The 16,075-nt window shown below is 41.1% G+C and overlaps 1 protein-coding gene across 9 annotated transcripts in view; it reads left to right on the top strand.

Moving 5' to 3' along the window:
- sba (six-banded) overlaps positions 1-16,075 on the top strand; it is a 31,457-nt gene that overhangs the window by 5,594 nt on the left and 9,788 nt on the right. For all 9 annotated transcript variants that reach the window (XM_070217909.1, XM_070217908.1, XM_070217907.1 and 6 more), the window contains one exon: positions 4,545-4,668. In XM_070217909.1, the coding sequence (XP_070074010.1) occupies positions 4,545-4,668 (124 nt within the window). The remainder of the gene's footprint in view (positions 1-4,544; positions 4,669-16,075) is intronic.

Here is a 16,075-nt window from a genome sequence, read left to right as displayed (position 1 = left end):
TTTTTCCGTTGTTGTTTGCTCAAGCGTAAATGGCTTGGCGCAACGTGACATCAGCAGAGGGCGAAGCAAAGTAGTAAAGACTGTGACCGGGTCAAAGCCAAACGGAGTCAGGAAAGGACGCCCACTGTGCGGCAACGGGCGCATAAATCATAAATCCAAAACGGCAGCTGGAGATCGCCGATCGAATCGAGTGGAAGCGCCCCGCCAGCCTGTATAAACTGTAAAGAATGCGGAATAGTTTTGCCTGCGATTCGAGCAGTTTTCAATTTTCCCAACTAACGTTTGTGTGTGTGCATGTGCACCCTGCCACGAAGCCTGTTTTTTTTTTGCCTCCCCCCTGCTTCCTCGGGATGAACCGAACCTTTCAGCGGACGCGTAGGTTGCATCAGCAGTTGGTCCCTCCTCTGTTTGTCTAGGCCACCTCCGCTCCATTGTCAGTCAGCCGGAGTGGCAGACAGATAAAACTCAGACGGACGGACCTTTGAAATGTGTTTATTTTACTCACATTTAGGCATTTGTTGCGAATCCGCCAGCTTAGCGCTGGCTCTCTGGCCTGTTGACTTTGGTCAACGCCCACCATGCGAATTTGTCGTTGCTGATATCGTGGGAAAAGCCCGCAAAGTTTTACCCCAAAAGCCTTTGCCTGACTCATGGGAGTTGGCGATAATGAGGGATAGAGCTGGGAATTAAGCGGCAGATTAAATTTGGCTGACTAACAGCTGTCTTTTTTATAATTACCTCAAATGTTTCCAAAAATTTATATATAGTAAGTGAATATATATACTTGGTATCATTTGATATATCATGAATCTGCCATTTTGTAGGTTTATATTAATTAATTTAGTAAGCTTAAATGAAAAACTAATATCATATATCTCAAGAGATTTTTTAAAAAACTATAACATATCAAAATACTTGTATATGGTATAAAAATCGATGGTTCTTAAAAGGGCAACTCCCTTTGGAACATATTTTTTCTGCGTGGGCATGATTCATTTTGCGATTGGCCCCATTCGTCCCTTTTTGTGGGCTGTTCGCTCCTCGCTTTCTTTTCGCGTTGTCAAGGACATGACGGCACAAGGACAGCGGATAAAGTCCCGGCCCAAAGGATGTCTGTCTGTCTGGCTGGAGGTCCCACTGCCCATCTGCCTGACTGTTTGAGACCCCTCCTCGGGCAGTGGCCTCCGTCTGGCTGGCTTTGTGCGATAATTTTTTACAGTTTCATGCGCCACGGCGTAGCTGGCCCACTGCCTTTGGGCCAAGTTAAGTCGCTGTTGCTGTCGGTTTTGTGTTTGCGCTGTTTGGGATTATTAATTTAGTAATAGGCTCAGTCTCTGCTGGAGGCCAACACCCAATCCACTTCCACTTCTACTCCCATTCTCAATCCCAATCCCATTTGCAGTCTCAACCGTCTGCACTCTCAACTCTTTTCTGGGCTCGAGGGTGCACTCAAGGTCACCGGGGCGTAAAACTTTTCCACCTTTTCACACAGTTATAGGGTCTTTTACAAGACGATGCTTGATGGCGGATGGTTGATGGGCGATGTGCGGATGGCCACTCGACAGCAACTCTTTGGCACTTGGCGTTTTGTGTGTGCAATTTATTAAATTATTTTAACTCGTTAGCCCAACGCCTTTCATGTGGCCACAGAGCGGGAAAGTAGGGTGGGCAGGCAGGGATCGGAGGGCCCAGGGAGTTCCATGCAGCCACTCACAATATTACCGCATTTTGTGCAAATACCACAGAAAAAATAAAGTACGATGCAAAGAAAAAATTTAATGAGTTGCCGACTTATTAGTCAGCCACAGAGAAAATAAAAATCATGACTTTATTAGTGCACCCAAAAAAAAATTGATATGGTATCAATTTTGCATTAACAACAGGACAAATGCATATGCAATACCAGAAATTTACCATGTGCATATCGATTTGAGAACGATGTGTTTTTTTTGTGTGTGAATATTAAGGATTTTCATTTAAAGTGTGAAAGAATATAAAAGTAGAGGTAAAACTAAATTTCTTTAAAAGTTAAAAAGTCAGAAGAAATATTAAATAAAAAGGAATTCTTATTAATATATATTTATAACGCGATGTCTTTAGTTTTTAATGGCATAAACTGAGCTTAAAGGATTGCAATTATGTGTTAGCAGCAACGACGTGCCCTTAAATGCCTCTTAAAGCCTATTAATTTTTCGCTGTGCACGGATCCTGCTGCGTGTTTGCCCTGCCGCCTCGACTGCGGTGGTAAGTGGTAAGCAGAAAGCAGTAAGCGGTGGGCTCTTAAGCCTCTCGCCACGCCAGCTGCATACAAATTGAGCCATAAGCTTTTGGCGTTGATGATTCGCCGTCCCGCTCAATCGATTCTCCCTGCCTCTGTCTCACTCGGAGTCAAAGTCGAAGGCGAAGTCGGAGTCCTTCGTGATGTCTGGCAATCGACTTGCCATCGATTTTTCCAATCTCGAACGTGGCTCAGTCGCTCATAAAGCTCTGGCCCTCGTAAGTAGTTAAAAATAATTAATAAAACAAACCAGAACCAGTTTCCTTTTCCTTTACCCCATTGATGATGATTATGCTGCGGACTTGCAACTGCGAAAATGGGAACTGAGATGAGATGCGATGCGAGATGCGGAGGCATCTCCTGTTTGGCCAGCTAAAAGGGCTACTCAATTGACAATTCGCATACTCGTTTAACCCGTAACACGATTCTCGTTGCTGTCGCTGTCGTCCCTGTGTTGCTGTTGTATGTTGCTGTCGCTCAATTATATTGTTGTCTCTGCTGTTCTGTTCCTCCAGCTCCCATCGCCCATCTCTCAACTCAGAGCTCACAGCTCCTGTTGCTGTCGTCGTCGTTTCATTTAATGCCCTTGCCGCTTTCACACTTCATGCATTATTCAGATTTCCCATACGGTCTTGAAACACCAGCACGCTGAGAAAAATGGTTAAAATCGGAAATTGTTAATTTACTTTACGAAATACATTTTTTTTAAACGTATAAAAATGAGTAACACTACAATTTATAATAATGAGTGGATTGTTTTGTCACTCAAGTATCTTCATCTAATTTCTTATAGCTTAAAAACAAAAATATCACTTTCCCGAGATTTCTAATTACTTCGGAAAACATAATATTTATTTAAAATTTTTTTTTGGTAAGTCTCTAGTTTACGGTTCTTACCCACGAATTTTGCAAACAAATTTTTCTCGTCGAACCGCGAATTCTTAAGTCATTACATGAAGAAATAAAGCCGCGGGGGTGTTATTCTTCTCTTGTAATCGAATTTTCAAGTGGCGTACTTTGCTATAAAATAACAGTTCGGCCAAATTTCCAATATAAAGACTCTTATATTATTTAACATTTTCTTAAATTTTATATAACATTTTCTCTCTGTGTGGACCTTCGGTTCTCCAGGGTCAGAGGAAGTGAGGGGCTGCGGCGAACTTGAGCCCTGGCATCAGTCTCTCGAGTGCCTCAGCTCCTTTCCTTGGACGGCGTCATCATCAGCGCCCTTGATTCCTTCAACGTGCTCACACTTTACAATTAATAAGCAGCTCCGATTTTTTCCCTCTGGTTTCGTTTTTTTTGTTCTTTATTTTGCGTACGAGTGTGTTGGTTTCTTTTTTTTTGTATAAAAGTATATCGAAGTAACCCCAGCTCATGCGACAACACATTTATGTCGGCAGATTTGCGGTCATGCGTGGCCTGATTGGAGGGAGCGGGTTTTTTTTTAAAGGGTTAACTTGCGTTGCGAAGGGAAAACCGCCCGTTCCATTCTGCAAGGGGCTTGGCATTATTAAAACTGGATTCGCCGGGTTTCTTTCCTTCCTTTTTAGGCATTAAGTGACCGAAATTTAAATCAATTTTTTGCCTTTTCATAATTTTATGGCGCATAGGCGCGTTTTTTCGGATCGCTAAATATGTGCATATGTATGAGATCGCCTTTGTTCTCGCAGATGTTGAGTTTCCCCCAAGATGTTTCCCTTTGTCGCACTCACATATCGTATTTATCTGTTGCGCATTTTCTCAAGACATATCACCCCGAAACTCCAGTCACAGAATCCGAAAAACCTCACAGAATGCCAACTGTATCATTACGTAGTTTCCCGAAAGGGTCGCAAATAACTAAATATATAACGCAAAAGCCAAACCAGTTTGAATTATGCGCAGATCGACGCGAACTTATTTGCCTTGCGATCGGTTCTGACTGGAGTTAATTTATGCGCGAATCACTTTACATTGTCATGTTAATGCCCATTATGTTAATGAGCTGCTAATCAAGCACTCGACCATTATCCATTGGCCTCTGTACTCACTTAACTGCGGCTAATTGCCCCTGGTCTATTGGGATAGTCGCTCGACTATAGTGAGTGGGTGGGTGGGTGTTGGTGGGTGGCTAAAGTGTCTGCTTAAAACACTGGCCTTGGGTAATTGCATAATTTCCATAAAACAAATTGTGCGTTTAGCGGGTGAATAACGGCCTGGCTGCCTTCAATTAATTAATCTCGCCCATCCACTAATGCATTTATCTTTTTAACCTTTTTTACAGCCCCTCGGGCAAAACGCTGCGCACGCAGTTCCAGATCAAGGACTATCTGCTCACCCAGGGTACCTGCAAGTGCGGCCTGCCGTGTCCGCTGCGCCCCGAATACCTATTCGACTTTAATGCCCAGGTGAGTCAAGTAAAATAACTTAAAGAGGTGTTAATTAGGCAAAACCAGGGAACGAAAATAACTGTTATTGTAAATTTTTCATACAAAAAAATCACGCACTTAGAAGGGTCCTAAAAATTTTTTAATACACCACAATTTTTATTAGCCATTGTAGTTTACAAATCCGTAATGATTTTTATTTTTTGATTTTTATAATAAAACTCAAAAAATAACAGTTATTTTTTGATTTTTATGAATAACAGTTATTCCCTTGACATTTTTGAAAAAATGACATAATTAAAAAAAACATGATACCCGTGCTTTTTATAACTTACTAAAAATTTGTTAAAAAAGGCAACCGCGCCTATATTTTTTTAAAATTTTGTTTACCCACAAAATCGCCATAAATCAAGTTTGAGTTTTATGTTTGATCACGACGAATAACTGTTATTTGTCAACTTTTATTATAAAACTCAAAAAATAACAGTTATTCTTTGAGTTTTACTTTACAAATCAGAAAATAACTGTTAAAGTGTGATTTTTTAAATAAAACTTATAACAGTTACGTTCCCTGGGCAAAACAACAATGTAGAATATCAGAAATTTTAGAACTAACGCTTTTTGGGATATTGAATATGGAATAATGTCTTACAAATTCGATTTTAATATATCTAAAACCATTATCAGTTGCATTTTTGATGAGTTTTAAACGAATTATATTAGATTAACTAAGGTTATTGGTTCAAAAGCCATATTTAATATCAATTTTGCCAGTATTTCATGGTAAAACAATATGCGTATAAATAAAAGAAATTTACCATGTGCATATCGATTTGATCCACGCGTGTTTTTCTTTGGTGTGGTTATCAAAAATAAACCCTTGATTTTTTTTTTTTTCATAAGTCTAATTAGCTTACATTTTCCACATTTCAAAATCAATAATTTCAAGAATCTCGTTCGTGTCACGATGACATCGCTGAACAGCTAGTTGGACTTGTTTGTCTCATAATTGGCTGTAAATACCGAGCCATGAATGAGCTGATCCAACAAACGGGGGAAGCCAGGGCAAAAGCTATGGCTATGGCTATACCTATACCTATACTAAATCTAATTGAATGTGCTGCGAGCTAACTAGCTGGCAAAAAGGGGAAAACTGTTGGATTGACGGGGGGGTTGTTTCGGCAGGGGAACTGCGCCGACTTTCACTGAGCTTTACTCGACTGCAATGTAACTGCTACGGCGGCGCCCCCCTCCCTTCTATAGCCTCCTCATCGCTGGGGCTTCCAGATTAACGCAAAATATTTGTAAAACCAGTTTGACAACAAATCGACTGTGACGACGACGACGACGATGTGGCAGCAGCGACGTCGACTGCATAATCACGGAGCCAACTGAGCCAAAACCAAAGAGCCGATTCTCCATGACCATCTACCATCTGCCGCTTTTGCTCTGGAGCAGCTCCAATTTGTATATATCTACCATCTATATGTTTTCTAGAGGGCTGTATGTGAGTGGAGTGCAGTGAAAATCGCAGTGAAATCGCCTGCAATAAGATTAATTTTCAACAACAAAAAACTGTTAACGGTAAATCACGCCCAGACTTGGACTCTTTTTTTTTTCGTCTTTTCTTAGTCGTTTTCTTGGTCTTGGTATTCTTTTTGTTATTATTATTATATTTTGGTCCGCTCCACGGCTTTGTTGTTCTTGCAGGTCTTATTGGCTTCTGTCTCGCCTTTCAGCATTTGTCCGTTGTCTCTGACTCCGACCGAGTGCCCCTCCCAACTCCCCCTGCCGAGGTCATTAATTTGAGTTTATGGTTTCCCTTTGGTTTTTTGCATGACGTTGATGCCGTCAAGCGCCAACGCCAACGCCCAACCAACCGACCGAACTGGAGCCCCCTTCTCTTTAAACCCCCGATACCATCCTTCCACCCGCGCACATTCAATGTCCTTTTAATATGCTCCAGCAAACTTTGTGCACGGAGGGAAAAGGTGCCCTGAATTTACGGGGTTTTTTCAAAGGAATATTTAGATATTTTTGACTTTTTTAGATAAAAATAATAAATGCAGTTAACTTGAAATTAGCTTGAATAAAGGTTGTAATTTATTGCTTATATTTCAAATCATCAATTTTAAAAGCTTTTTGATGTATGTTTAAGTATATAAGCTTTTTAGTGACCCATAAATTGTAGAGGCGCTTATTGCAGGCCTTTTTAAAGGTGTTCTATTTTTATTTCGTTTTCAACCTGAGCCAAAAAAGCGCCAGGTATTTTAAAACTAAAATTAATTACCCAGAAATCTAATAATTTCAACAATTAATTATAACACATTTTCCCCTTTTTAACTGAAAAACTTAATTTCAGTGCACACACACGCATTTTAAGTTGAATGTCTGAACCCGCCAGCGTTGATTGCCGTCTTTTGTTGCTGCCTGCTGCTCCAGCTGCTCCGTCAATCGATATTTCGGTGCAATGCACTTATAACTTAGCTCATCCCGCCACCGACACCGCCACCCCCACAGCCACGCCCACTTGGCTGTGCATCGTTTAACTCGCACCACAAAAAGAGCTCCCCACAGCTTCCATTTGAGTGCTAAGCTGAGCTGCGTATTATCAAAAGGCAACCGCAATTTGTTTACTAAACACTTCATTGTGCCACCGATAGTCTTTCTCTCTTTCTCTTGGCCATTCCCTTAGCCATTCTGACCACAAGTCGACGACTCTGTGTGTGTTGGCCATAACTTTGGGGCTTGTGGGGATCGTACACAGAAAAAAAATTAACAAAAGATCAGAATGATATGTGCTTGTCAATATTACATTTTTTTAAGATCAAGTTATTCATATTATTTTAATATGAATAGAGATTATGTTTATCTTATTTTTCATTATTAGTTCAAAAAATACTTAATTTGGTATTTTAAATGATATGATACATTTTTCTGAGTTTATTTTCTGTGTAGAGGTATCGGGAGGATTTGGTGGCAACTGTTTTGGATTTCTTTATTCGTGTGTTGTCTTCTTTTTTCCCGTTTTGTCTGCGACGCGTTTGGCGCATTCAACTCGTCGACCATCGACCGTTTCATTTTGGCCATGATTGATGGCCCAGCATGATGAAGTCTACGTTCGCTGATTTGTTTTGATTACGGCCATTTTATGCTGTCGCCTTAACTGCCTTTCTTCTTTTCAGATCTCTGAGCTTTTGAGGTGTGGTAGGTTAGGGATTTCTGGCCATTTCTGTTTGTCTTTCTCGGTTTTACCACTCTTTCCATTCGGCTTTCGGTGAAAGTCTTGGCCAGAGCCAGAGAGCTAGACAAAGCGGCTGTCAGTTATTGGAGTCGGATTGAACATGGCCATCGCATCGCCTGGCAGGCGCAACTTGTCATGCGCTCGAGGTTGGGCCAGCAAATTATGATGTCGTCTTGGTATATTCATGGTAGTGGTGTGCATAACCGAGGGGGGCAAACCGACAAACTTTGAGTGTTTTAGTGGCTCCGATTGGAAAGTTGGAGCTGGAAAATAATGCTAAGTGGAGCAGAGAAGATGACGGACGGCCAGGCCGGCAGACAATTGCAGTTGCAGACATAACTAGTTTTGAGTATTCCGGCAGAGATTGCCAAAGTCTTAGAGACACACACTGAAAAATAATAGGTTCATTTTGGTCATAGATAAATTGTTTGCTTTTTCCGTGCAGTACCACACAGAAAAAAATTTACAAATGATCAGATAATTTAATATTTTTGAAGATCAAAATAATATAAATAAAGATTGTAATTACCTCGTTTTACAATATTTGTTCAAAAAAATTAATTTAGAACAGTATTTTTATAACTTTTATGAAATGATAAAATATCAAGCTGATATTTTTAAATCATAAATTTGACATTATTCATATCGACTGTTTTTGATATGAAATAAGGTAGAAACGAACCTACCTCATATCGATTTTTTTTCTGTGCAGATATCCGATACCATCAGATGGTCATAGAAAGAAATACTTTCGAGGGAAGCAATCGCAATCGGATTAGACTGCCATATACTGATTGATGTATAATTTATGTACATAATGGGCTAGCAGACAACACGGCGTGTACGTAATATGGATTGCGTATACGCCGTGTGGTTAATTAGACATACGCATCGAGTGAAATACATGGTAATTACATCGCATTTGGCATTCGGCTGCGGGTCTTTAATTATCCCATATATAAAGCCATGCACATATTTCTCCATCACCGCAGTCCGTGACTCAGATTTCGGTTTATGGCCTTTTAATGGGTGTCAGTGGGTGGAAAAGGGGGTGGAAGGGGTAACCATGACGCAGGCTGGCTAAACGAACGCTTTGTTGTCTGTCGAATGAACGGTTCTCAGTCATTCAGCTGCAATTGTCGATAATTAAACAATTATTTACAATTGAAATTTTCAATTGCTAAGTGCAAATGAAAAACCGAAACCGATTTTTTCCAATTTTTTTCCATTTTTGATAAGTGCGAGACAATTGAAATTGATTTTCCACAAGGCGTCCCCAATGGATTTCTATTTCGAGAGCATTGCACGCAGCATTTTCAGAGGCGGAGGGGCGAAGGGGGCAAGGGCAGGTCCCAGGCAAGTTGAGCAAACATATAAAACTTTGGCCCCAGTTCGTTTTCCATTCGCTTGCATGCAGCAAAAGCAAAGAGCAAAAAAGCTACACAAAAAGCAAAAGCAAATCAAAAGCTGAGGCTGAGAGCAGCGCCAACAAGGCAAACAAACAAACTTGAGAAGGTCAGCGTCGAACGATGTCAGCAGCGTCGGCAACGTTGTTTCAAAAATTTACAGCTTACAATAAAAATAAAAGCAATATTAATTGTTGTTGTAGTCGTTGTTGCTGCTTCTGTTTACGATACACAAACACACGCATTCAGAATGTCAGAGGCGCATGCTTAAAATATTCAAAAACAGGGGCTCTCTAAAAAATGTTTATTGACCTTTCTCGTGATTGCCTCACTTGCATCAATATTTTATGAAGGCAGGCTTTTAAAATTAAACACAAGGATTTGCTTAAGTTAAACAGAAACTTTATAGAAAAACTTTAAACTTGTAACCCAGATAATTTTTTGAGTAAATAAGGAAAATAACATTTTTTCTTTCGCTAAGTGAATGTAAATTTGTGACTTACTCAATAAATATAAGTCTTTACTTGAAGCTTTAGGATATCAATAATTAAATAAAATGAAATGTTATTATACTCTTTAATTCAAGGCTTCTTAAATGGGTAATTTAACCTCCAGTTAAATGAAGTCAGAGATTAAAAGAAGTGCTAAGCCCCAAAATACCTACCTACATCCATGAGAATGACTTGTGGCTCGATTACGCCCAGCTGACTTGAGCTGAATGTGCGTGAAGGTTGCTTGCCAATCAGCGGCAATCCACGGGAGCTCCGGGCTGTGTATTGTATGTACTTTATATACTATATGTACCATATATATATGGAATATCGCGGTGTCAGGGCCAGAAAACGAAAGTGAACCGCGGACGGCGGCTATCGCGGCACATTGTTTCGGTGTCACTCATTCATTCAGGGCTATCCCCAGACCCAGGGCAAGTCCTCAATCAACAGAGCCCCAGAACCCTCCAAACATCCCAGTTCCCGAGTCTCAGTTCCCAGTTTTCCTGGCCTGTTTCTGACGCACATCGAAATGCAACCAAGCACGTCCGTCATTCGGAGCACTCCACCTCCTCCTCATCGTTCTCCTCTGGATTCTCGACAACTGCCGCTGCACTTTTCGGCCAATTTGCATTTATAAACATTTGCTGAGCGAGGCTACGGATACGGATACCCCGCGATCCCGGGACGCCAACTGTAGCAGACAATTTAGCATATTCATGGAACAACAACTAAAACAATTAGGCGGCAGGTGGCAGGTGGGATGGGGCTGTAGTTGTTTTTGTTGTTCTTTCCACCGATTCGCGCCGCATCTTCATCGTATTTTCTTTGTTTTTTGTGTTGTTTTTTTTTGGGGGTAATTTGCACGTCACTCGAATGTGAGCAGGAAGACTTGACTTGTCTTGACTTCGACGGAGACTTCACCCCACTTCTGGCACTGTCTGGGCACTTTAGCGAGTTTTGGTGGCAAAAATTGAATTCCAGTCGCGATCTCGCTTCTTTCCTGCCCCGCCAGTCAGTCATTTGGCCAGGGCGTTTTTATAGAAACTTCATTAGTCCAAATTAAATGTTGTACGCGCCGTGAGCAGACAGCGTGGCATTGCCAGGATCCCGAGTGCAGCAGGACAGGAGAGGACAGGATCCAGGACAGCAAAGGCACACGGCAGACAGGTCGAGAGCTCTGCTTCACTGAACCGCTGAAGAGTGGTTGGCCAGGCTGGCTGAAGTGCAGATACATCCAGGTGGCCCCGAGTTGACTGGCAAAAGTTTGCGGACCACAGCAATTGAATGAGGCTCCGCGGGAGGGGAAAAGTTGTTCATCTGACGACCAGGTAAAATTGAGCCAAAATCGAGTTTCCAGCTTAATCCTTTAACTGCCCCGAAAAAAGATTTTCTATAAATCGATATCAATGCCGTAAAGCACTTTAAGGGTTTCCCCAGTCGGTTGAGTCCTTTTTTGCAGTTAGGAAACAATTATTGTGAGTTCGCTTTAGGATATTCGTTTTTGAAAGTTTGCATATTCCAACTATTTGGTTTGAAGGTTTCATATTCGAGGCCTTAACCTATTAATCATTTTTCCATAACTAAAAGAGGAGTGGCTGATCTAGGATTTTATTTAATACCCTATTTTGTAATATTTAATATTTGTAATATTATATGTGATATTATATATTATATTGTAATATTGTAAAAAAATGTTTCCTACTTTTTTTATTGTCTTAATTTTCATCACTTTTTTAAGGCATTCAGTAGTCAGTCACATACTTTCTACTGTATTTCGTGCGCACTGAAGTGCAATGTCGTTTCGATTTGATTTAATTTCCGCCTAAAGCGAATCCTGCCAACGCAGCAGTTAAATTTCCACATTTTGTGTAGGTTCTTGCAAGGCTTCTGCTTTTCAATTTAGTTTAAATGTGCATCCTGCAGGCTGCCCTTCCGCACATTCCACTCCCAGCCAGAAACTAACCAGGGAATCGAGCATTAACCAGAGAATTGCACGCGCGCCCGGCGACCGTTGAGCGATTTCCGTTGCGGGTTACGTCATGCACTGCCCCTGGGTTTCAAAGAGGGGGATTGGAGGGAGGGTGTTTCAGGGGCTGACAGGAAAATCTTGCTGCAGTCCTGCAGGACTTTTGCAGCAACGCTGGGCGCTGGCGACGTGACTGAGCGATTACTCATATCCGGCAGCGCCGCAAGTTCCTGTTGTGAGTGCGCGCACAATTGCCCGAAGGAGGTCCGTGTCCATGTCCATGTCCGAGCTGGGATCCGAGAACTGGGAGGACCGAGAACCGAGTACCGAGTACCAAGAGAACCGCAGACAGAGCCACCCCCTCGCAAAGGATTAAAGCTGTCCGCTCGACAGTCATTATGACGTTAATGAAAACCAACACCGACGGTGCACCTGTGCATGCTTCGCACCTGCAATCGCTCTAGCTCCTGTCCTTCGCCTGCTCCTGCTCCTGCCGCCAGCATAAGTCTCGCCCAGCTCGTTTGCATATTGCCCAAGCTGCCTGGACACTCCGACACCCACACAGAAAAAAATAAAAATAGATCACATTGATATGTGCAGGTCGATTTTATATTTTGAAAAGATCAAGTTGTTCATATCATTTTGATATGAATGAATAGTTGCTTATTTTATTTTTATTATTTGTTTAAAAAATATATTTGTGATATGTGCAGGTAAATTTTATATTTCTTAAAGATCACGTTATTCAAATTATTTTGATATGAATAATGATGGTGCTTATCTTATTTTACAATGTTTGTTCAAAAAATAATATATTTGGTATTTTAAAACAGTAGTTTTATAACTTTTATGAAATGATAAAATATCAAACTGATATGATTAATTCATAAATTTGGCATTAATCATATCGGTTTTCTATTAATATGAAATAAGGTAGAATTGACCATATTTTATATCGAATTTTTTTTCTGTGCACCTACATCCACCCAGGACATTTGCAACACCCCCTGCTGGGGCTGAAACCACCCCCAACCCCTTCCGGTGGAATCAACCACCTGCCGCCCGGAACCGCCCCCAAAAACGCTCTCCGGCTGTCTGGCACACAGTTCGTTTTAATTTTCACAATTATGCATGCAAAAGTGCAATGTTTGTTGGTATTTCGCTGGCATTTTCGTTTGGCATTTTGTTGCGTGTTACACACACGCCCCGTTTTCCCAGTTTTCGCTGCTCAGCCCGGAATAAGCTCAGTTAATACGTCAAAAATGCAAAATGCATGTTTCCCTGCATGGATTGGACACTTTTCGGTTTGTGTAAATAATGCAAATATATATATATAGAGCGTATACGTATTTTCAATTATGTATCCGTATGGCTCCGCTCGTGTATGTAAAATGCCCTGTATTCATTAGCCGCACACTTTGATGGAGGAGGTGGAGATGAAGTGGAGTGGAGTGTCAACGCGTCGCCTCAACGCTTGGCTGGATTTGGTGCTGGTCCTGCTAATAACCATTTTGGTGGCCATTATGCTGGGCCAATGGGATATGCTCGGTTTGGGCCACAGTTGCCGAATAGAATAAAAGGGCCCGTAATGATGGCCAGAATGAATGTGTGTTTTTGAGGACCTTCCATTTCAGTGACAGGATAGAAGATGGAGATAAATGATTGGTACTTGAGGGCCTAAAATTGGATAAATTTCCATTAGAAATGATAAATTACTTGCTAAATTTATTACATAAGTTAGGACATAAAAATTGAAACCCGCCAATGTCTTTTCACTTTAATGAGGAATATTAAAATGGAAAATTATTTACCAACTAAGGGCCTTTTTCTCGTAGGCCTGTTAAATTTAAGGGAACCTTTAAACCCTGATTTTTCATACGAGTTTAAAGCATTAACCCTACTTTAAATTAACTAAAGAAAAAATGACTTTTAACCTACTTTAGTATGGAAAATATCATAAATGTTTATAGGAATTAGATAAAAACTAAACGATAAAAATAAATAAAATCTGATAAATTCATTAGTTTTTTTATCTATTGATATGAGTTAAAGTCCATTTTACTATACAAAAATATTGTAGTAAATTGATTAATTGCTTGTAAGGAGTAATCAAATAGTCGTTTATCATATTTGTGTTGCTACTGAAGTTGCAGTCGCTGTTGTTGCTGCTGCTGCTGTCAACAACAACTACAGAAGCAGCAGCAACATCAGCCCAGCTTTTGCTTAATTATTTTTCCATTAAATGCCAATTAAATTTGGATATTATGTTTGAAACTCGCATTGAATTTCCTGCGTGGCCACCGAGGAGGATGGGTTGCTCCTGCCGTTGCCAGGGCAACGTTTGATTGCAGTTGCATTTCGTTATTTTTTTTGTCTTTACCATTTTATTATGTGTACATAATTTGCCAGGCAGACAGGCAGATAGAACCCCCTCTGGTTGACTGGATGACTGGATGGGATGGGATGGTGGCCATCGTGGCAGACGACGACCCAGTTGGCAATTGCAAAATGTTCTACATCCATTTGTTTGTTTGTTTGCTTTCTCTATGCCAAGAGGATGAGATCGGGTTGTCCGGGGGATGAGCTGCGGTTTTATTGCATTTCAAAAGTTGAAATTATGTTTGCTTTCTGCGGCAAGGCGGACGCCGACTGCCTTTTGACTAAGTGGCAAGCAAAGCTGCAACAAAACAGCACTTGAAGCACTGCCTTTGTGGCAGCAACAGAAAAAGCAACCGAAGTTGCAGTCAAAAGCCCAGACATTTGGCTGCAGGAATGGGTTTGGTGTCCTCTAATGGATTTATTACGTCTTGCTGGGCGTGGTCAATTAATAAACTTTGCTTGTACTTACACCATGAATAAATTGGTTTTAGCTTATTGAATTAATAAGCTCTCGAAGTTTGTTGTATTTACACTACGAACTTAAGAGTCTTTAAAGAGGAGTAAATCTTCAGGCAATTACCCCAAAGATGGCCTTCAGTTTCACGTTTCATTATCCCCTGCTTACTTGCCAATGATTCGTTTAATTTGAGCACTTGAACTTACAGAACATACAACCCGGATTCCGGATTCCCTTGGATTCCCCCGAATCCCCCGGGCCTTTTGCCATCGTCAGGTTACTTGGGCCACTTTATTGCCTTCTCCAATTGCTCCTTTTCCTCGGTCTGTCGGTCAGTGCTGTGCTGCTATAAAAAGCCAGGGAGCTGGTGAAACAGAGGGGCAGTGGAGCATTTTAATGTTTAATAACCAACTTTGGTCTGTGGAATGTTCACAGTGGATGTGGATCCTAAAAGGTCCGTTCCGAGTGTTTTGTACAAATTGCTGACCCAAAATGGTTGCGACACGTTTCCAGCGCTTGGCTGGCCAATGAAGCAATTGCCATCCACTGATTGAAATGGCAAAAAGTGCACGGTCCCAAAAGGGTCGTCCATCATCATCAGCAGCGAATCAGCCAGTCTCCCAATCTTCCCCCATTTCATCCTCCATATAGTCGTCATCGTCATGGTTAATAAAGGCGCAGGAGGAGGATGATTCTGTTCAGCGGGGGAAGCCTACAAATCGAAACCTTTGCCGGCGATTCATTTGCATAAATTCCATGCGCACCTGCTGCCAAAAAGGAAGAGAAGAAGGAGGCGGGGGGCAGGACACCCTGCGGTCGCCATGGCAACTTTTGCCAGTCTTTTGATCTGCTCAACTCGATAATGATGAATGCGATGCATTTGATTGGATTACATGTGTACTCGGCCGGGGCTTCGTTGGATATTCATTTACAAAATGCTAATTGGACGGTGCCTAAGCCTCAGGCCAAGGTCGTATTCCTAAGTAATCAACTCAATGTTTTGACTCATCTCATCAATTTGCACAAAGGGAGGGGAGTAAAATTTGTGGAAATAATTTGAATAATGTTAACGAAATTTGATTTTGTTCTGCAAAAGGGTATGCTTGTTAAAGAGAATCTGTTAAATTTTATAAAAATAGGTTACTAAATATTTAATTTTTGTTGATTAGTTAAAAGCTGTTAAGATTTTAAAGCTTTAAGAATTCAATCCTTAATAATAGCTAGCTACAATAAAAATTAAAAAGCTTTATCTCAGGAATACCGCCTAATTAAAGGGTATAGAAAAGCTGACGCCAAATGGCGCTACGCTTATCTAATTTTTAACGAATGCTGCTCACGTTTCCCATGCAAATTAATGGCGCACACCCATCGCGAATGTGTGTGCATCTATGCTGTTGTGTGTGTGTGCTTAGAGTGGACCTTTATGTGCGCTGTTTGGCATTCCAAGTGCGCTGATTAAATTTTCGATTTCATATTTGACAG

Source organism: Drosophila takahashii, chromosome 3R (genome assembly GCF_030179915.1).
Source record: "Drosophila takahashii strain IR98-3 E-12201 chromosome 3R, DtakHiC1v2, whole genome shotgun sequence".
Lineage (NCBI taxonomy): Eukaryota > Metazoa > Arthropoda > Insecta > Diptera > Drosophilidae > Drosophila > Drosophila takahashii.
This window is presented reverse-complemented; position numbering and strand designations above follow the sequence as displayed.